This window comes from Coccinella septempunctata, chromosome 3 (assembly GCF_907165205.1).
Source record: "Coccinella septempunctata chromosome 3, icCocSept1.1, whole genome shotgun sequence".
Classification (NCBI taxonomy): Eukaryota; Metazoa; Arthropoda; class Insecta; order Coleoptera; family Coccinellidae; genus Coccinella; species Coccinella septempunctata.
Genome location: NC_058191.1, coordinates 602,578 through 626,521, shown reverse-complemented (window position 1 = coordinate 626,521; position 23,944 = coordinate 602,578). Strand labels below are relative to the sequence as shown.

General features: G+C 39.9%; 1 protein-coding gene across 1 annotated transcript in view; it reads right to left on the bottom strand.

Moving 5' to 3' along the window:
* LOC123309016 (cadherin-related tumor suppressor) overlaps positions 1–23,670 on the bottom strand; it is a 314,561-nt gene extending 290,891 nt beyond the window's left edge. Inside the window, exon 1 of the mRNA XM_044891856.1 lies at positions 17,858–23,670. Coding sequence (XP_044747791.1) covers positions 17,858–23,077 — 5,220 coding nt within the window. The 5' untranslated portion in view covers positions 23,078–23,670. The remainder of the gene's footprint in view (positions 1–17,857) is intronic.
* Positions 23,671–23,944: the final 274 nt, after the last annotated feature.

Below are 23,944 nucleotides of genomic sequence, written 5' to 3'. Positions count from 1 at the left end.
CATATAATGAATCTATGCGCACACTTAACCGCGCACATTTTCCCCAGTAAGCCAAAATTTGAATTCACGTTCTTATAGAGTTGAGCAGCTAAAAGAATCTAAAATTTTTTATTATATATGTAGATCAATATGCGCATGATCGAATAAAATATTGTTTAACACAATCGGACTCGGAACTTGGACCTGGCAGAATTTGCAGAGATGCTAAAAATTAACAGGAAAACTAGTGAATTTGATTGATTGCAAATAAAAAGTTAATGAAACGTCGCACGGCGCATTCCTATGAAAAACTAATTCGACGATTTTGCGCCCTTGCTTCACCCAAATGAACCCCTCTTTCATACATTGCATAGTCGAGATATACGCACTGCGCACACTTACCCTCTGTGCTCAGTTACCCCGAATGACTCTACAGGTAATTTGAAAACTACCGAGACATATGGAAACCTTTGTATAGGTGTTGTGCAATAGGGAGAAATGGTCTTCCATGTGATGGAAAGCTGTACGTAGGAGAAGAAATTGCCCCAAAATCGCCTTCAATGGGAAGATGGCTATAAAATCTCATGGTGACATACAACACATTCACCTAACAGACCAGCAGAACTAACTCCATTCTTGAATGCTCGCTCTCCTGAAGAGTTTGCAATCTTCAATCTGCAGAACATTCGGCTAAACATGAAACTAATCAATCAACTGGACTCGAACCTTTTGGCAGAACAATCGGATGTTATGCCAATCATCTTCGATTTTGAAACGCCCTCTGAAACGGTCATAGCTGACCTTCCTAATACAATGAGTTTCGTAAATTGTTTGGACAAAAAGTCATTGGCGTATATGGACACTGAGTGTCTCTAAGTCCCTGGGAAGTGAACCCTCTATTTTACAGACCAAGACACTGGCTGTTTACGTATGCGCTCTGGAGTGTCTTAAAACGAACCTCAAAGAGGCGCATATCTATATCACCACGGACAGTCAGGCCACGCTGAGATCCCTGGAATCACACTGCCAGGGATGTCTGCTGACTTGGGAATCCCGTAACACCATAAAGCAACTGGCCAGAGGTAATAGAGTGACTGTACTATGGGTACCAGTGTACTGGGCATTCGTATGGGAAATTCAGCAGATGTGATTTGTAGGCTCTGTGGATCAGAAGCATAAACTGCTGAACACATGGTGGGCAAGCGTCCAGAGCTGGCTGGCTTAAGAACCACTCATATTGCGAAATCGATCCTGGATACTCACGAGGTAATGACCAAGGCCCCTAAAGATGTTATCGGTTTTATCAACACCATTGACGACATCCTTGGGTTCCTATGAATGAGTAGGTTAGAGAACGAAAGATCTACATGGTCGCAGTTTCCAAAAGGTGGCCGAGACACATCGCCTATTCCTAGTTAAAATTTGAAAATAAGCTGGCTGCAGAAGTAAATCGAAGTATTATAAGTCATTCTTGGTGAAAAATATGACTCATTCTCTTCATTTGTGGCCTTTTTGGGAATTCCCTTGGAAAAAACAACGCTACATTACTTCTGATGACGATTAGGAATCAATTTTACCAAGGTTATAAACCAAAGAAACTTACCGATTTATGTTGATGCCGTACTTTAACTTCAGTTATAATGAAGTGTCAATGTTGGAAAGAGTTTGTTTGAATTTTATTCTATGTTTAAGTTAAGCGGACTTAATTTCCGTTCGGTGAAATTGGTTTTAAAGTTGAAATCGACTGACTAGAATTTTACTATTTCCTTCTACGATCCATAGAGTCTGCTGACAAGCCCATAGTATCTACCGAGGTATCACATAGACAGTATACCTCTCCAGGAGTATAGTGGAGATCCCAAAATCAACTGCTAGCAACTTCACGAACTACATAAATGTTTGACCAGCGAATTAAGTTGCCATAACGAATAACCTAGAGCCACTAGAACTCCGAACAAAAATAGCAAATTCAATTTAACACACACAATAAGAAAGTTTTATTGCAACTACTATAATAATTACATAATTGACTATTAAGCCCCACTGGGAATATTTTCATATAAAACCCACTGAAGGAGAAGAACGATTTCAAAGAATTCACATATAAGTATGTACCAAGATCCTGGGCTAGGTTGGTAACATGATACACGGTCGAGCTTTATGTCTACGCTACGGACACGGGTGTGCCAGACAAATAATACTACTCCCTCTTACACCTATGGTCCCTTTGTTTCTTAACCAGACGCGCTCTTTATTACCGATTTTATATTCTAGCTACGAATAAAAATTTGAGATATGAGTACATTTTCAATCAGCTCGGTGGGATATTTCTGAGAAACTCTAATGAATTATTGTGAGTGTTTTGTCTACTCGGTTCCTGTGGAATAAGTAGTTAAAAGTGAGTCATATACCAACCGTATATGAAATATTGAATCAATGCTCAACAAGAATGAAGCTGTGTAAGAAAATGTTACCTCAATTTATTAACTCCTTTCGCAAAACAGTTTTTCCAGTTTAAGAATTTGAGGAAAAGATGGCTTTTTCTTCTTCATGATAAATTAGAGAATTACCAGGATGTATTGATATCTAGTTAGCCAAGACCGGTTCCACGCATAAAAAAAATATTGCGTTATCATGGCAACGAACAATAACTCATTAGAAGTGTCAGTGTGTAGTTTGAGTTCAAAAAAGGAAACCAGAGTTACGCAATAAATTAAAAGAAAGAAGATGTCCACCGAAATTGTGAAAATCGAAAAATTGGAGTATCGAGCCATCATCAAGTACCTGTATTTAAAAGGGTTAAGAGGTAACCAGATTTACGATGATATGCTTAATACCCTTGGTGATCAATGTCCTTCGTATGCGACCGTGGAAAATAGCACTGCAAGCTTCAAAAGAGGTAAATTGTCCATTGAAGATGATGACTGATCGGAAAGGCCAGTTTTTGTCTCAGTCGCCGAAAATATCGATGCAGTTCATAACATGATTTTATCAGACCGTCGAATTGGGCTAAAACGAATATCTGAAGCACTGAATATTTCATGCGAACGCGTTCATCATATAGTTCACGTCAATTTGGACATGAGAAAAATTGCTGCAAAATGGATCCCCAAATATTTGAATGTTGACCAAAAGCGTGCAAGGGTAGAAGCAATCAATCTGTGCTCGATTTGAAAACGATGTAGACTTAAATCGAATTGTTACTGTGGATGAGACTTGGGTACATTTCTACGATCCAGAAACAAAGCAACAATCGATGGAATGGCGACACTCTGGTTCTTCAATACCTAAGAAGTCAAAAATCTGCTGGAAAAGTTCTTGCTTCAGTTTTTTGGGATTGCCATGGAGTAATCCTGATTGATTTTTTGTATAAGGGTAGAACAATAACCGGAGATTACTATTCGACATTACTGACCACTTTATGGGAAAAGTTAAAGAGAAAAGACGCGGAAAGCTATCCAAATGAGTTTTGTTTTTGCAGGACAATGCCGCTGCACACAAATCTTATGTTGCCATGCAAAAACTTCGTGATTTATGGTTTGAATTATCATCTCTTTCCTCAACTGAAAAAAAGTTTGAAAGGTCGTAAATTTTCTTTCAACGAGGAGGTAATGGAAGCTGTGGAGGTCTGGTTTGCAGAGAAAGAAGAAACATTTTTTTTGAAAGGTCTAGAGACGTTTCAGGTTCGCTGTAATGAATGTATCCAATTAAGAGGAGAATATGTTGAGAAATAAAATATTTTGACATTGAACGTTTGTTTGGTTCTATACTAGGCTAAGAATTTTTCAATATATCCTCGTAGGTCATAACGAAAAAACTGAGTACATCTTCAACCTCTTGTTCACCCCTGTTGACATTCCAGCGTCAAGTAGGCTATAGGATTTGACAGATGATTGTTGTGACGATTTTTGTGGAAATTCTTTTCGATAGTTGGAAAGTCCTGAGGAATCAGTCAATTTAGAGGTCAATTTTTTCGACCCCTTTATAAGAGGCAGGTAAATTCCTAACTCTTATAGAATTTACTGAGCGAATGGGGAATTCACTGGAAGAAGACAGGGGCGCACAAGGTCGCCATACAGGGAGTAACCGCTATGACCAGAAGAAATTTCAAATGAAACTTCCACCATTTTGAATATGAATGCCACGATGTTTCAACCATACACCGACCTCTAGATCACCCACACAATATTGCCATACCGAAGTATCATCAGATTAGTTACGGCACAACAATCAACACACGAAACACCAACCAATAACTCACCGGCCTGACCCGAACCGTATTTCTCCATTTGATCAGCGAATTGGACACGGAAAGGATATTTCGCGAAGGAAGGCCAGCGAGATTTACGCATCTCCTCATTAAATGAACGCCATACAGAACGGATAAACACCACCGCGTCCAACTCTCGCCATTATGTTTTAATTGAAGCCATCATATATAAATCCGAACTTATAACGACGTAAAATATTAGAATGGACATTTACCGGCCTGAATTCAGTCTGTGAATGGACAATGCGGCATTCTCGCGCTTCGGATGGCGTTTCTTCTAATACATATGCAAATCGGCAGTCAACATCGTACCTACAATTATGTGCCATTGAATCAGCGCGTACCTCAGCCGTTTCGAGCAATAATCCAATTATTTATAGGGTGATATGAAGATATAACGCAGGTTGTTGGGTGGAAGGCGACCAAGAGAAGAAGAATCCATTTCATGCAGGTTTTCACAAATCTGCGAAGTCCTTAATGTTCTTTCTGCCTCTTCTGCGATCTCAAAAAGTTACCACAACTCTCGATGCATATAATATCATCTCATCATGCAAAGTTGTTGATATAAACTCGAATCAACCGCATAGATCAAAACGAAGCCGGTCATGTTATTAAATAAGGAGAGTAAGCACAGATCCGATGCAATATAAATATCGGTCTGTGGCACGAAGGTGACTCAACCAAGAACGTACCTACTCTTCGGCTTAATGAAGATCATCGTACATTCTGGATTTCCGGAAGCAAAAGACGGCACCTGAGGTACATGTTACATAGAAATGGATACCCGTTTCGTTTCGTACCGACCTATTTCATTCCTAGTTTATGTTCTACTGGCACATTTCTATTAATAACGTCACATCGTTATCAATTGTCACCTGATAGTGATTGCGTGCTAGATGCAAGGTTAATGGCGACACCGAACACTGGCTGATTTAGTTCTTGGCGAAAAATTGCAAAGGTTTGTATTACTCTGGGCATATCTATTCGATGAACTGTAAATCATCTCGCGATGCAGATTGATAGAAACACATTGCAACGAAAGGGAAAATATAGATCGTTCCATTTTTCGATCTTCGTTCTGTCTTTCGACCAGAATTTGAGCAATAGTCCATTTTTCAACAGAAATTATCTTGAAGAAGAATATTAGATATACTCCATTCGCATTTATTTCAGCAGTCGGTTAGACACGAAATAATTTTCTCGAGTTTTTGTAACTAGAACGGAGTAAGGTTGGCACTCATGAAATGTCGTTGGTGTCATAATGCCGTTGCCACAACTAATATCAATTTTTATTAGGAAAATGCCGAAAGTGATTGAAAGAAGAGACAGGGTTTCAGGAAGTGCTATTTGGAATACAGGTCTGCTCATTAAAATAGTTATACCCTGATATCCCAAAATCCAATACGTCAGACGGTAGCGAACATATTCAATGTAAGAGAATTTATATTATGTTTCATCTGAATCTAAGGCCCGTTTGCACCAATACCCCTTAAAACGAGTTCTTAACTAAGTGTCGTTTAAAGTTAATGAACGCTTAATTTTATTCCCAATTGCACGACTGTAGCTTAACGGAATCTTAAGTAAGGGCCCTTAAGTTTTTATATCTAGTTATATTTCAGTTTTTCATTTTGGTGCAACTTCATCCTAGTCCAATGAAGCCATTTCATTGGTTGGCCGGTTGCTGATGATCGTTGTCATTTCATTAACCTCACTTTATTGTCGTGTCAGTCAGTTTCGAGTGAATTATTATATTCTTATTATATTCTGTTGTTGAATTTGCATTATTATTGATGATGATATGGATTGTCAAATAAAAGGTACCTCAGTTTATATAAGTACAACACTTTCTTTGTAAGGTCTTGTGTGAATTTGTTTTATTAATGTTGAAGAGGAACGTGAAGAAAATGTCCTTATTGTCCTTGTTAGTACGAATACGGTGAATGATTGCCAAGCAAGTGGTGGTAATCTACAAAGGGCACTCAACTTCTCAACAGAAGAAAAGAGTTTGTTGTTAACTATGGTATGATTTCTGACACAAAATTGAAAGACTAGATTCTTGAAGTCAAAAGAAACTTTTTTTTTCCTTCACCATTTTTTCCGAATCGGAACGGTTTAAAAGATACAGGCTGTTGGAAAACCATAAAAAAATTATTGTAGTTCCATCTCACGAACGGTTTCATAGGGTGAAATGTATTTCGGAATATAGTTCTTCATTTATTTGGTGATTCTTTATCGAACACAAGATATCATACACGTCTTCCAGTTTTGTCATAATGACCATTACTTACCATAAAAATACCCAAAATTCAAAGAACCCAACTCTTGAAACTAAGTTGGACGCATTCTAATGAATACTTAAATGTTTTATAAAATAAAAGTTTCCTTCGTGTTTTCTTACATAATCGCCGTTTTCGAGTAATTTGATTTTCGAAAATTATATAGTATCTGTAAAATTTTAAAAATTGGGTACTTTGGCTGAATACAACTCTGTTGAAAAGGTCCACAGATGTGTAGTGTCACAGATTTAGCCAGTTATTCTGAAGGTTATTTTGTTTCACCAGGGGTGGCACAGCTCATTATGAAAACTTAAAATTCAAATTTCAACTGCTTTTACGAAAGTGAATGGAATTTGTAATATTGAAAAAAACAATGATAAAAACTTCGATAAAAACGTAGCTGTAGGCATTAACACATCCTGTACTTCGTTCTCCAGAATAAAAATCACGAAAAGATTCCGCCTCATTTCGCTCTCTCATATCTGGGCATTTCTCATTGTCTCCCGACCAAAATTACCATAAATTACTAATATCCCCAATCTTTGACCGAGCTTGAGTCGGTGTCCTTAATTCTTAGATAGAAGGAATGCCGCACTCCTAATCTAAACACATTAGTTTTCGGACACCCTTTAATGCGCCTTTCAGTTGACAAATTGTCGTTCGTTTCGGTACATGGCCAACTCGAAATCAGAAGAACCATTCGACTATTTCGTACGATATGTAAAACGTTCTTCGGCGGTTTCCGAATTGTCAGCGTTGCCATCATTACTGTTTCTACTGTAGATGGGGATTTAGGTTTGGTTGGATAAGGTTACAAACATACAATTACATAAGAGTAAGTTTACCACGAAAGATACTTGAACCGTACTCTATGTCTCTATAGAATCACTCTGTGAAATTTGGCACATCCTATATATAGATACAGGGTGTTTTCAAAGGTGAGGCTTTTTTTACAGAAGGTAGAACTCATCAAAATAAGTCGTTTAACCAAAAATTGTATATATGAAATATCCAAGATAGCTGAGATACAATCCCCAAAAATTCTATAAAATTTCATTGAATTTCAGGTACGGGACTGTGGAAGATGACTCCGGCATCTCAAAAACAAAACATAAACATATGGCTGGACAATGGATGGTTCAGTACCAAGTTCATCGGATTAGATGCATCAGGTTATTTTTGTTATTTATTTATTTATTTATTTATTTATTGAACAAGGAATACAAACAGGATATACCCATGAACAGTATTCACATTTTAACATAATAAAACGAAATAACCAGTGATAAACTAATTAACAAAATTTAGATTCAATTCAAAGAGAGAATTGAGAGAATTATAATAATAGTTGTATCGTGCAATTAAGGATGAAAAAAAAATGTAGAAAATCGAGGCAGTTTCTTGAAAGTACTTATGTTAGTTATGTATAAAATGTACTATGATGTTTTCCTATTTCATCCCATTTTTGCGACGATTGTTGTAATGTTCGAATAAGAAGATTGTGAATTGTGAAAAAATTCGTGAATAATTTGGACAAATTTTATTATTGAGATTTTGAAGTATTATTCTTTTTTTTGCACTTGTGTCCTAAGTCTTTCTGTCAGTTGGTATCGAAATGAGCCGTTTCATAAAATCGTGTGAGTTACTAAAAAACAATGAGAACAATTCGGCAATCCCTCGGGCAATACTTAGTTTCCATTTTCATTACCACGTGAATATCCTAAAGGAAACCACATTGTCGAATCAGGAGATAAGTTTTTTCCCACTGCTTTGCGGTAATTCAGCTAACAAACAGTCTAGGGTCGTATTAGGATTTATTTCAGTAATGATTTTCAATTTTTTTTCCACTTTGTCATTTTGAATGTGTTGTATAGGTGATTTGTGGTGAATCGCATCATTTTGACCATTATACATCCTGTACAATATAACTCAAATCAATGAATGTGGCTAGATTTACACAAAAAGTTGATACACTTGATTTGATTAAATATAACTTCGAAAGTCTACAATGACCTTAATTATTCTTTATTTTGGATGATGGGTCACATGGTTCCTCCCGAGGTTCTTCCTGTTTTCAGCTTATTGTATTTTGAACGTACGACATATCATCGATAATAAATTTCATTCTTGTAGTCGCTGTTATATCCGAGATCAGTGGGGTAAGAAAAAACATATTTTTTTTGTACCATTTTTTCCGATTCGGTATAGCCCTGGAAAAACAAAATTACCTTCAAAGCGACTAAGACCCGTTTGCACCAAACGCACTTAGTGTTAAGTGTCCCTTAAAATGAACCCCCAACTTAAATTACGTTGCACCAACTGAAACATTTAAATGGCTAAAGCTAGCCTTAAATTTAAGCGCTCCTGTAATGACCACTGAGGTATTTAAGGGCGGGATTCTGACCTAAAATAATTTGTTGAACTCATAAACTGGCTGCAGAACTGCTGTGGTTTTTCTAATAACGTCAAGTACCTTTTATTTGACAATCCATTTCATTATCAATAATAATGCTAATTCAGCAACAAAAAGTTGTCACTCTTTGATAATAATATAATAGTTTACTTGACACTGACTGACAGGACAATAAAGTTAGGTTAATGAAATGACAACGATCATCGGTAACCGGCCAATCAATGAAAAGGCTTTATTAGACTAGAATGAAGTTGCACCAAAATTAAAAACCGAAATATCACTAGATATGAAAACTTAAGGGCCCCTTACTTAAGATTCTGTTAAGCCGCAGTCGTGCAACTGACAGTAAAATTAAACGTCCATTAACTTTAAACTACGCTTAGTTAAGTACTCATTTTAAGGGTGATTGGTACAAACGGGCCTAAGACCCGTTTGCACCAAACGCACTTAGTGTTAAGTGTCCCTTAAAATGAACCCTCAACTTAAATTATGTTGCACCAACTGTAAAGTGACATTTAAATGGCTAAAGCTAGCCTTAAATTTAAGCGCTCCTGTAATGACCACTCGAGTGACCACTTATATAGGTATTTAAGGGCGGGATTCTAACCTAAAATAATTTGTTGAAGTCATAAACTGGCTGCAGAACTGCTGTGGTTTTTCTAATAACGTCAAGAACCTTTTATTTGACAATCCATTTCATTATCAATAATAATAATACTAATTCAGCAACAAAAAGTTGTCACTCTTTGATAATAATATAATAGTTTACTTGACACTGACTGACAGGACAATAAAGTTAGGTTAATGAAATGACAACGATGATCGGCAACCGGCCAACCAATGAAAAGGCTTTATTAGACTAGAATGAAGTTGCACCAAAATAAAAAACTGAAATATCACTAGATATGAAAACTTAAGGGCCCCTCACTTAAGATTCTGTTAAGCCGCAGTCGTGCAACTGACAGTAAAATTAAGCGTCCATTAACTTTGAACTACGCTTAGTTAAGTACTCATTTTAAGGCGGATTGGTGCAAACGGGCCTAACTCCATCTGTGATACTACACATCTGTGGATCTTTTAAACAGAGTTTTATGCAGTCAAAGTACCCAGTTCTTCGTATTTCACAGATACTTTTTAATTTTTGAACATCAAATTACTGAAAAACGGTGCATTATACGAGAAAACATGAAGGATACTTTTAATGTACAGAACGTTCAAATATTCATTAGATAACGTCCAACTTAGTTTCAAGAGTTGGGTTATTAAAATTTTTGTTATTTTTATGGAACCTAATGGTCCTAACGAGAGTCCTAATACTGCAATACTGCAATAACTGCAAGACGTGTTGTGTTCGAGAAAGATCTCGAGAAAGATTAATCAAATGAATGAAAAACTATAATCCGAAATTCATTTCATTCGATAAAACCGTTTACTCTACCGTTTATGAGATAACTAAAAATATTTTTCTTTATAGTTTCTTTCAAAACGAGCCGATTCGGTTAACGGTAAAGGAAAACAGTGTTTCCTTCGACCTCAAGAACCTACTGTTTAAATATTCGTACGAGTCAAAGACTCTCGGAAAAACTCCTTATTTCTGGTATAGTCGTCCTGAATCTGCCGCCGATCCGGCAACGTTGCGAGCAGCAAACCCGAGTGACCGAGCTTGCTCGCGCTTGTCGCGGAATGCACCTTAATGTGCTTTCGCTGTCCCTGCTATCTGCTGATATAGATATCGCAGAAGAATCTAGTAGTTATGAATTTTCCCAATGAATCGCGTGTTGCAAGGATCTGGCCGGTCGGAGCCGCGGACTTGAATATTCGACCGAACCTGGCTTTTAATTCCTCGAAAATATTCGAGCAGAGTCATCAGAGTCGTTGACCCGCCGCTGCTGCTGGAAGCTGAGAACGTTCTCTAATTATCCGAGAGATTTATCAGTTTTTCATTCGGGAGTACCAACTTGGCCATTCTATTCGGCATCGTCCTCATCTGGTGAAATAATTGTAGAATTTGAATTCATGAAGAATTGGAGGGTTATTTTTGGGTTTCAGAGATTGGTCCTTCGAGACTGATCACAAATTTGCTTCAGAACCAACAAGTTTATAAAATAATCTTAGCGAAATAGAAGATACATAGTTGAGGTTTTGAATGTTACTGAAGATATAGTCTTCTATACTTTGCACCTATTGGCGTTCCTCTGTAGTGTAACAGAAAAAATCGCTTAGAAGACTCTTCTAGGCTCGCTTCTAGGCTAACCTACCAAAATCAAGCCAAAAGAACCGTCTTATGATTCTGAATGTTTTCTGTCTTAATTGAAGGATAATTTGAATCCTAAGTGGAAAATGCTAGGCTCTTCTATTATTCAGGTTTCTGCTAGTTGTTACACCAGCAGAACCATATAGCTAATCGAATGTTCATGAAAAATCACACCATCATTTTAGACTCTCGTTTGAACCCACTGCCAATTTTTCCTGAGTTTGTTTTATTAATTCTTTACCGTTAAGCTAGCAGAATTGCTTCAAAAACGACTCCAAACAAATCCACTTGGGCAATCAATTTAAGATCTAGGGGTTGTCCGGGAGACTTGCTCAGGTAGGAGACTTGAACCACCTCGAATATTTTGATTCAAATTTCGCGCTACCAATATCGTGAATAGCTTGCGACGTACTCGTAACAAGGCACAACTAGTGGCGGCTCCATTTTGGCCGCCATCAGAACAGGGTTGAACGTGATTTTGTTGTCAGGAAATAAGAAATTGAATAATTTCTGTTTGTAACACTGTCTGAAAAGTTTAATAGGTGCGTAGTGTTATTTAGTTTCATTGCTTTCATTGATTAATATTGTTTTACAAACGATGTGCCTTTTTAATAATAACTGTTGTAAAAGTTTCAAGAAAACATCTGTTGAATAGACTTAAAGGGAGTGCTGGAGACTTGACCCATGCTATGGTCGGGAGACATAGTCAGTCGTCCAAGTTTCCCGCACTGAACTTAGATGATAGTTTGCTTCAAAAAAAGATAATTGAATAACAGAAATAAAAATACAAAGATTCAAAAAGTCGAGAAAAAAGTAAAAAACATCTCGTAAATAGGTGAGAGTGACTCTAAAATAGAAAATATGTATTTCATACGCTGATACATCTGATGATGAAAACCTTGACCGAGCTTGATGTAGACAATCTTCATTGGAAAGTGTTTTCTTTCAATTTTTTTCCTGATAAACAAACTTATGGTCAAATCTCTCTCGCCCCCTGTTCAACTGTACCATGGGTTAGGGAGACATGAGCCAATTTTCGGTTCCTAAACGAAGAATTGCAGTACTCAAAATGTTCATCTCACCATCACTCTACTATTATCTATCCTCGTATCTATCGTTACCTATTGGGGCATGATATCTTCACGCAAAAAAAAAATGAGTTGCTACCATTTACAGATACAACTGAAGTGGCTTCAGAGTGAAAAGGAGTTCAACTCTACCCATACTCGTGATAAAAGAACTCAGGAGTCAAAAAAGTGTATGAAGAAAATAAACAGTAGGTTCAAACGAGAGCCTTTAATTGTAGTGTGATCAGATTCTGAATAAACATTCGACTAGCTGATTGGTTCTGCTAAATCAACATTGAGTTACTAAAAGATAAATTTGTTCAACAATTGGTGCATGTCTTCGTCTAATATTGTGAATAAAGATCTGAATTTTGAAGAGAAGAAATAGATTTTAGGTTCGAAGTAGCTACAGATTCGAGTACAGATTATTTACTCACAAAAAAATTTGAGGTAAAAACCAATAAGATTCGGGATCTAATCATTGAAAATCAACACAACATTTTCAGTGAATATAATCAAAAAAGTATAATAGAATGAAAAGCAGTAGAAGAGACACTAAAATAGGTCTCAAAAAGCAAAGAACGAATATAAATCAAAAAGATTCTAAACAAATATTCTTCTTTGAGCAACCCCTGCTAAAATACAGCTTCCTAACCATGGCACCTGAGAAGCAATTTTGAATTTCTTCCATAGAAACCATCGAGGAAACCATAAAACTGACAGAAAATAAGTTGACCTGACTTTCATTGGAAGAGAGAAGGAAATCAAAAATGTTTTGGTGGTGTTCTCCCTCGTGTTCTCTTGAAATGTCGGCATGATATCGTCTTACTACGTAAAATTGAGTTCGAAGATAATTCAAGCCTATATGACGCTATGTACTTGAAATGAGTGCCCATTTCTGACTCCTCATGTCATCCTTTATCACCCCCTGCCTATGGCTTATTGGTCAGAAATCACCCTGTTCATGGAACAACAGATGTGTTTAATGGAAGCTAAAAATAAACCATTCTTGACATCTCCAACCAGTTGACATAGGCCTGCATCAGGTGGTTCTTCATAGCAAAAAGAACACCCAATGATATAATTATAAAGAGGAGAAAACCTCAGGTTTCAATCAAGGATAAAATAAAAATTGACAAAACAAAGTTTGAGAAATGAGTATAGTAAAATAAACCACCAAAAAGCCGAAGGTTCAGATCCAAATTCCTTCATAGTTCGCCGGTAGGGCAACAATCCGAGGATTCCAAGTTGCAGCCTATATTGTGGCATCCAGCCAATCGCAGAATGTTGTCCGCCTGTCGCAGGTGACCCCCTATGAGTTCCACGGACACTGATGGTAATTTATGATTCTTATTTTCGTACCGGCTTGATAAATTTGCATATAATAAATTGGATGGTTAGTTTGGAACGCATCGTTCATTCGTGTTTCCCTGGCAGTTCGCAGTGCCAAACAAAGAACTCGCAACGCGTTCGGTTCCTCATCAGCTACAAGTTACGAGACAAATTTCTTGTCGATCCTTGAGGTTCATTTGAATTCCCGACAGTGGGGTATTTTCCTAAATTTCAAAATATATATCAACGAAATCCTCATATCTCAAATATATGGAAAAGTATTTTTTTTCTATTTTAACAGTTGTATTTTGCCTGTTTTTAATTACGGAAATTCACATCGCGGAGGCATTCTCCCAGAAACATTCTACGTCACTTTTACAATCCGGCATCGTTGGAACACTCATCAATGTTTCTCATCAAATTTTCTGATCTCCATATATTATTGCGTCTATGGTTGTGTATTGCCATCAATGACTCTCAAATAATTAGTATTACGAGAGAAAAATTCGTGAATCATTACATAGTTTACAGGTGGTAAATTTTCACTGCTTGCTTTTGAAAAATTCGACTCCATTTCCACAAGTTATAACAATCTGACAAGAACGTTTAAAACAATGTCAGAAACTGTCATCGGTTCCAGGTAGATATAATTCTGTATCTTATTGGAACATAAATACATAAATGCATTTATGTTCCAAGATATATAATATCCTCTTGATCAGTTCCGATGTTGTCGAATTCACAAAAATTACTAGACTCTAGTAAAGGCATTCTACGTCACAAGCTCCCACATATTTTTTTTCAAACGCTATATTTTTTTTCCTACTGAATTTTGAGTGGAACCTTTTATGTGGTGACTAACCAATGGAAAATGGTTTCCAAAAATAATTTTCAATTCTTTTTTTGAGTTTTAGGAAAATACCCCGTTGCCCGGGACGGAGGAAGTTCTTGTCGGATTGAAATGGTAATCGCGGCTTCAAGATGGAAATGTCGACGAAACGCTATAAATTCCGCGAGTAGGTATACAGAGTGTCCCAACACAACTGAGGAAAGCTGTCCAATTTCATTGGTTTCCAAAGCCACTTGCCTGCAAAGAAGCAGCGCGGTAGCAGAACCACCTTAGGATTTTCATCTTTTAAACTTTTTTCAGTTGAGGAAAGAGATGATAGTCGGATGGAGCCAAATCTGGTGAATAAAGGGGGGTGTTCTAGTAATTCAAACCCTAAATCACGAATTTTTTGCATGGCAACATGAGATTTGTATGCAGGGCCGTTGTCCTGCAAGAACAAAACACCTTGGGATAGCTTTCCGCGTCTAATTTTTTCCCGTAGAGTGGTCAGTAATGCCGAAAAGTAATTTCCCGTTATTGTTCTACCCTTATCAAAAATATCAATCATGATTACTCCATGGCAATCCCAAAAAACTGAAGCAAGAACTTTTCCAGTAGAAACTTCTTAGGTCTTGGAGAACCAGAATGTCGCCATTCCATCGATTGTTGCTTTGTTTCTGCATCGTAGAAATGTTCCCAAAAGTTTCATCCATAGTAACAATTCGGTTTAAGAATCGTTTTCATCGTTTTCACATCGAGCAGAGATCGAACGCGGTGCTTCTACCTTGCACGCTTTTGGTCAACATTCGAACATTTGGGGATTCATTTTGCAGCAATTTTTCTCACGTCCAATTGACGTGAACTATATGATGATATTCGTACGAAATATTCAGTGCTTCAGATATTGTGGAACGCCACAAAGTATAACTCTACAAAAAGAAATAATTGGGCCATTCTTTAGAAACTTTTTTGTTGCGAATTGCCTTTAGGATCACTGTGTGAAATTTGCCCACAGTTAATTGGCACATCCTGTTGAGTATGTATTTACAAAATTTTTTGTATACTTCGAAATTTCAGCGTGTAATTTTTTTATCTTTGAAAAATATAAAATTATTATCCATGAAGTGTAGAAAGATTTCTGCATCGTCGAACCAAGTTATCAATTGGGACCATTCCAGCATAACTTTCCACGCAGTAAGTGCGACCCAAGTGTAACTAATATTCGTTAAATCCAATATTATGTAATATCGATTGATAAATGAGAAATCTAATATGACTGGATATGGTCACCTACACGATATGAAGAAAATTCCCCACGGCTCTCATTTTTTCGATGAGTTTCCTTATACATCGAAAGAGAAATCCATAAACGCCATATATAACGCAAATGCACCCAAAAGCATAATTTAATATAAATTATCACATGCCTCATTTGTGCCATTCGGTAAAAGGAGCGATAGAAAAGTTGAACTGGTTGCCAGTTTATTCAGCTATTCGAAATATTTATACCTAACCCAAAATCATTCATGCTTCTGCATTGCAGTAGTGCATTGGCTGGAAATATAATATGAGATTTTGAAGAAAAGAAACATACCTGATTCACAACAATCACAACTACACAATTAAAACGGGCTCAATCAAAATAATAGTTATGTAAAGTCTGAAATATATAGAAGATATTTGGCCTCGTATTTGGCAGTACTGTTCAATTGCAATCGATAAAAATCGAATCATTGACAGATACACATAAATAAATTATATTGGCAAATGATTGAATCGAGGAATCGATGAACCCTTATTTTCATGGGTAATCGAACATAGAAATATTAAGTAACTTCCCAAATAATTGTTTTATTTGTACGTCGCATTGATTTTCGTAGTACCTAGCGGGTGAATTGAAAAGAGATGAATTGTGGAGGTTGCAGAGAAATTATGATGGTTAGAGAGTAATCAATATATCTATGTATTATACTACAACTCCAGCTTCTACCAGGTCCACACGTTCTTTAACAAACATATAGTCCATTCAAGAATGATTGACATCCCAGTAGGTCTTGAAAGTCTAGGCGCAGCTTAATATCTCGTCACAACAGATCTTTAAAAAATTCTGTACTTTCAATCACAGAACTAGAATATATTAATATAACCTAGAAAAGTATCTGAAAATAAGAAATATTCAAATTTGCAGCATATTAAACAGCATTCAGAATTGACACAATTATGTTTCCAATTTGTACGATTAAATTAGGAATATAAACAGCTGTACAAAATTAAAATAAGCGTAGGTAAGTTCATAGATTCACATATAATAGGTCTATAGAGCAATGTTTATTCACAATGCCAACCTGAATTCGGCAACACAAAATCTCAACTTATGGTCTATTACCAACTTAAATTCGATTTTCCATAGCAACCCGAGATGTCAATCATTCTTGAATGGACTCTAATAGGAAACGATACATAGACATAGAGACATGGACTGTGTCTTCCCTTTATATCTATGCATGAAATACGGTCAAAAAAAGTGACAGAGAGAAAAACACGTCGGGAATGCAGTTGTCTTTTTCTAGAATTTTGATTGGTCTACACTCACCTCTATGTGAACAAAAAAGAGAAAGGTATGTCCCGACGAGCTTTTCTCTCTTTCTAATAAATAGCCAATTTCATGCTGGCATTGCTCAGTCCATGTCTCTATGTCTATGGAAACGATATCAATGTGATTTACTCGAAATGTCACAACTCGAATATGTCCTCTATGGACTTCGATCGGCCCCATAAATATCATCATTCCGATATGAACATAGAAAATTTATAAGGTGTCAAATTTGACTAGGTATCGATAGAAAATTTTTGCAATCAAGAATTCACATTCAATTCGAAATGTGGTCGGCGGAAAAATCTTGTAATCAACTCGTTTATTAATTGAGCGATTAATAATCTCGAACATTGATCGCTTTCATTAAAACCTAATTGATTAATAACTATTTCCTCTCAATTTTCCTATTATTGTAGGTATTATATATTTTTCACATTCAGTCAGCATAATCCTCGGCACAATCTTTCCCTACCATTTGATCAAAATTTTTCAATATCTTGGGAATTTCTTAATGAATAAATCAACATTATTTAATATCGTGTTGCTAGAGAGTAACTTTTCTTTCGCGTTTTCTCAACACAATTTGATGTTTCCGAGGATATTTCTATGGTCAACGCAAAGAATAATGTTTTCGAATCAATGTCCTTATCACAAAGCAGATATTTCTTCTTCTTCCTCCTCTTAATTTAGGCCTCAGACCTGTAAGTCCCAATTCAGCTCTCCTGTGAGATCGACGTTCAAGAATCTTTCCATATTTTAACAACAACAAGCAGATATTCGATTGCCAAAAAAATTTCCCAATTTTCTACCTAAACCTTGAAAGGTCAGAACATGTACTCACCTTTGTTTTTGACGTGCGTGGCCTTCCACCGGTGGCGATCGCATAAACCTCGATGTCGTACACGTCCACGCCTGCCTCCCTGTCCAATACGGTAGCGGTTGACACAACCCCCAACTTAACGTCAATGTCAAACAACCGATCGACCTGCACACCACCTCCCGTCACATTTGTCACGTAATACTCGATGTCGTTGTCGCCGAAACGCGCCTTGACACTCAGTATACTCGTACCGGCTGGTTCGTTCTCGTAGACGCTACCCCTGAAACCCATCTCGTCGAATTTAGGCCCCACGCCGTCTTCTTTCGAACAGATAACAGTCAAATAGGCTTCCGTCGATTTTCTCTCGCTTTGCACAGCTTCGTCTGTGGCTTTCACGGATAATTTGTAAGTAGGCTGCGGATTTGGAATCGGTCTTCGTAGCCTAAGAGACCCTGAGCTTTGATCCAATTGGAATAGATCTATGTTGCCGCTTATAAGTTCGTAAGTCACCAAACCGTTGGTGGAAGAGTCCAAGTCTCTGGCGAACACGTTCATTATCAAGGCACCACCGTGGTCGAACTTCATATCGTAGTGTGGTAACACTGCGGAATTCATAGAGACAAACACTGGCGCGTTGTCGTTGACATCTTCAACAATCACCGTCACCAATTTTTCCGCCGATAACCTCGAGTTAACCGGTTGAGCTTGGTCTGTAGCTTTAACCGTCAATCTGAAGGTGTCTATGGTCTCCCTGTCTATTGGGAGAAGAGTGTGAATGACACCTGTCACAGGATTGATGCCGAAGTGTCTTCTGTTATCTTCTGGTTCTTGCTGGTAGATCGAGTACGTAATCTTTCCGTTGATGCCGTAATCTGGATCGTCTGCTGTAACTGTCACTATGGGTGTATGCACAGGAATACCCTCCCTTATCTGTCTCACTATGGCTGTGTTAGGGAAGGAAGGAGGGTTGTCGTTTGCGTCTTCGATAGCCACCGAGAATAAGATGGTAGTGTACAACTTTGGGTTACCATTATCGGAAGCTGTTATGTTCAATTGGTAATTATCGAGTTCCTCATAGTCTAGAGCTTTGTGCAGGTATAATTTACCAGTTATAGGGTCTATATGGTAGGTATCCTTTCTGTTTCCTGCGGTTATCGAAAAAGTGACTTCACTGTTCACACCAAGATCTGCATCGCTTGCCCTGAACTGAATCAATTCCGTACCTATTGGTGTGGTTTCAATGATGGAGATTCTAGAACTGGTCTGTGTGAATTCTGGTGCGTTATCGTTCTCGTCTAACACCTCTACGTAAACCGTCGTAGAGGAACTCAACTGTTTGGTGATGGCTGCATCATGTGCAATCACAGTCAGATGATACACCGACTTGGTTTCTCGATCTAAAGGTTTACCCAAACTTATCTGACCAGTAGCGTCATCCACCACGAACTTTCCGTCTTCGTTTCCATCCGTTATGGTGTAGAAAACATCTCCGTTGAGTCCTTCGTCGGAGTCCGTCGTGTAAATCCTGATAACTTGCGTTCCCAACGGTGATCCTTCGGAAATTTGCACCTTATAAGGCGTCCTCAAGAACTTGGGCGGGTTATCGTTAACGTCCGTCACGAATATGTTCACTTTCACTTTGTCCTTCATTTTCGGGTTTCCGTTGTCTGTGACCATAGCCTCGATGGTAACGTAGTTCTGTCCGGTGGTGTGGACCAAGTTCTCTCTGTCGAAGACGTGGAGCGTCTTGATGAAACCGTTCTTGGGGTCTATGGCGAAACCGTTCTGGTTCGAGGATAGAGAGAAGATAAGCTCGGCGTTTCTTCCGATGTCCTTGTCGGTGGCAGTCAGTTTTCCCACGAACGAATCTGGAGGTTCGTTTTCCGGGATGTTGAAGACGAAGGTGGTATTCGTGAATTTGGGCGGATTGTCGTTCTCGTCGATCACGTGGATGACGACTGGTACAACGGAGAATCTTGGTGGGTTACCGGAGTCTCTGGCTTGTACTGTTAGGGAGAAATAGTCGCGTTCTTCGCGGTCCAAGGGTCGGCGGACGTAGAGGAAACCGTCTGGGAAAACCCCGAATTTCCCCTCGGTGTTTCCCTCGGTGATCTCGTAGGAGATGTGGCCGTTCATGTTTAGATCGGCGTCGGTGGCAGCCAAGGCGAAGAACCTCTCGTTGACCGGCGTGGATTCCAGCAGGGAAGTCTCGTAGGAAGTATGATCGAATACGGGCGTATGGTCGTTCACGTCCTCGATGATGATGGAAATTGTGTGTTTCGAAGATAGAGGCTGCTCAGCGCCGTCAGTGGCCGTGACCTCGACCAGGAGTACCGTTTCGGGTTCGGCCCTAATGGGTCGACTTAAGTATATAACACCGGTGGCTTCCGATATCCTGAACTGATTGTTGGAGTTGTAGCCCAAACTGTACGTCAATTTGCTGTTGATGCCGGCGTCTACGTCTCTTGCACGTGCGAGGTACACTTCTTGACCGACCGCCAGATTCTCCGGTAATTTGATTTCGTCGTTATCGCGTACGAATACAGGTTTGTTATCGTTCAGGTCGAGTATCACGACGTTGGCTACCGTCTTGCCGAAAGATAGTCCGTCGTGGGCCACTATCGTCAGGCTGTACGATGGGATCTGTTCCCGATCGATTTTTTTGGCGGTGGTTATCTCGCCTGTTCTTTCGTCTATGGCGAAATTCCTGTCGTGGTCTCCGTCCATTATGGAATAAACGGCGTGGATGTTCCTAACCCGTACACTTCCCACGCTTCTCTTCTTATACTCGCCGTAATCTTCCACTATTTGAAAATCGTATCCTCCGTAATTGTCGAAATGTAACTTTTCCATGTAGACCTCTTTGACTATTTCCACCGTGGCCATCTCTTCGGCGCTCCTTTCCCCGTGGTCTTTAGCGGAAATTTTCAGCTTATAAATAGACTTGCTCAGACTTCTCAAGTTTCCTCTCAGCGATACGACGCCGGTGATCTGGTCGAGGTGGAACAAATTCTTATCTCCGCTCTCCATGGTGTACGTCACTTTGCCATTCTCCCCTTCATCTTTATCCGTCGCAGTTACTCTCAATAAGGACGCGCCTATCTTCGTATCTTCCGAAACGGCTTCGAAGTACCTGAGTGGGTAGAATTCAGGGTTGTTATCGTTCACGTCCAAGACGTTCAAGTAAACGGTAGCCGTGGAGGACTTTGATGGAATCCCTTGATCTTTGGCAACCACCAATATCTTAAACGAAGAGATCTCTTCTCTATCCAGCTGTCTGGTCGTTGTTAATTGTCCAGTCAAGGTGTCCAGGGAAAAAGTATTGGGATATCTTTGCGTCACCGATCCGTGCAAGGAATAAATAACGCTACCATTGGTTCCTTGATCGTGATCCGATGCCGTCAGCATGGCTACCAAACTACCACCAGGTTCACTCTCTGATAAGCTTGCATTGATTACGTTTTGAGAGAATTGAGGAGCTTCGTCGTTCTCGTCAAGAATCGTCACTTTGAGTTGGGTGTAAGCCCATTTTGGGTTAGGCCCGCCGTCTTTGGCTGAGATGTTCAATTCGACAGCACCTTGTAACTCTCTATCAAGGGTCGTTCTGGTGGTTATCAATCCTGATTCTGGGTTTATAGAGAACCATTGGTGATCGTTGCCTGATACGAAAGCGTAGAAGATTTGCGCGTTAACTCCAGAATCTTCATCGGAAGCTGTTATGCCAGCTACGTAGGTTCCAGAGGGTGCAAGTTCGCTTAGAATCGCCGAGTATTCGGTTTTTTCGAAAACGGGTTCGTGGTCGTTGACGTCGTTTACGTGGATTATCAAAAAGGCTGTGGCGGTTCTTGGTGGTGATCCTTTATCTGTGGCCACGACTGTTAGGTTGTATTTGGAGATTTCCTCCCTGTCTAGGATGCCGTTTACCCTGACTATATCGAAGCTAGGTGTGTAATCCAATCTGAAGTGGTTTAGTTCATTGCCTGATACTATCCTTACAGTTGTTTCGCCGTTTAGACCTTCGTCAGGATCTGCAACTGATACGGCAGCTACCACAGAACCATTCCCAGCGTTTTCGTCCACTGTGGCGAAGCCTGCAGTGGCTGGGAAGTACCTGAATTTGATTATGGGATCGTGATCGTTTGCGTCCAGTAAATTAACAGTAACGTAAGTCCTCCCAACTTGTCTGGGAGTTCCGTGATCTCTAGCGAAGACTGTGAAAACGCAACTTTTCGGGCATCCACCTGATTTTGTCGAAACTTGTGGGCAGTTCTGTTGGGGGCATTCTAGGACTTCCGTGGTCGAGATACTACCAGTTTCTGGCTCGACCGAAAACTGCGTCTCAGTGTCGGATAAGTAGTAGGTGATCTTGGCGTTGTCGCCGAAATCATTGTCCGTCGCCATCACCGACAACACCCAGGTGCCCGGGGGGACACTCTCGTTCAAAGACACGATGTAATCGCTGTGCGCGAATATGGGGGGATTATCGTTGACATCCAAGATCGTTATGTTGACCTGTAGAAATCCGTATCTAGTCGGCGTTCCCCCGTCTCTCGCGGATATGTTGAGCACGTAAAAACCCTGAGTTTCCCTGTCCAATTTCCCGGTAGTTTCGATGTGGAGGTACGACGTATCTCCTGAGGGATTGGCGGTTACCACCAACTTGAATTTGTCGTCCCTGTTCCCCGCCACGATCCTGTAATCGTCGCTGACGCCGTTCATTCCCGAATCTCGATCGGTGGCTGCGTCCAGGAGCAGACGAGTACCGGCGGCAGCACTTTCGGAGAACGAAATGGAAATTACGGGTTCGGGAAATTGGGGTGCGTTGTCGTTTATGTCCGTTACCACTATTCTAACTTCGATGGGGTAGGTGGGTTGACTTGATAGGACCACCAAGTCGTACCTGTCGTTGGTCAAGCTTTCCCTGTCCAAGATTACGTTGGTACGTATTTCCCCAGTGACTGAATTGAGGGAGAATTCTTTAGGTGGTTCGTTGAAACGGTACGTGAATCCCGGTTTGAGTGGGATCCGTCCAACTATCGTGTTCTTAGGCTGACCCTCGGCTATCTCTAAGGTTACCCTCGTGTCCACAGCCCTGGACTGCATCTGGGGCGCGTAATCAAAATGGGACAGTTCGCGACCGAGGTGCTTCTTTCCCGGTCCGGGACCAGGTCCTTGGGCCCCGATCAACAGCAGGAACCCCGTGGCGAACAAAAGTCTGTAGATACCGCACATGTCGCACATATCAGCTCGTTAACATTTCTAAATAGAAACGAGAGTTTTTTCGGTTCGTCGCTTTACCTAGCGTCGGAATCTCCGAGGTTCGTCGCTTTACCGGACGTCGAAGTCTCCATGAAATCGCCGAAATTAGTCGGTCATTTCGGTCGACACGTGTGTGTGTGTGTGTCTATGTTAGATGCTGCGGTACTCTAGCATTCCTCACCTCTTCGCCCCGTCCACGAACTTGTTTAGCCTCTGGAGGACTGAGTCCCTCTCGCTCGGTTACGCACGTAGATGCCGCGAAAGCTGTCTCACTTTACCTGGTATGCAACATGGCCGGTGTAACAACAAGGATCCGTTTTTCGTATTTACGCACAAACGCAGCTTTATCCGACGACGTTACGACACGGGCACTTGAACACTGTCACTGACACTCGACGCTCGCCGTCGCCGCTGACATGCACTCCGTGTTAAATCCGGCACGAAGGACCAAACGTCAAACTTTTCGAGTTTTCTCGTGATGGCACGACTGGAAGATCAAGTGGTTCTTGGGCGCGCACTAGGGGGGTCACATGTAATTGTTGCGGTAGGATGTGGCCGGCCGCAGAGGTAGCAGCTTCGCGCACGGATCTCGACTGAAGGCGAAGGATCGCAGGAGACTCGATCTAGCCCCGAACTTGAGATCTCGAGAGTTGCCGTTCTCGAGAGGCGGCGGCGTTGCCGGCTCACCTGGGGGGCTTTAATATTCGAAGAGGAACGCGAGCGCTAGCTATATTTATGATCGTGTCAGATGGACCGGGTTTGTGTCATAAATCTGAGAGCTGGGATTTTTTTCTCAGTGCGGATTCGTTAGGATGGGTTCTAATGCCGCGTTCTCGGCTCGACCGATCG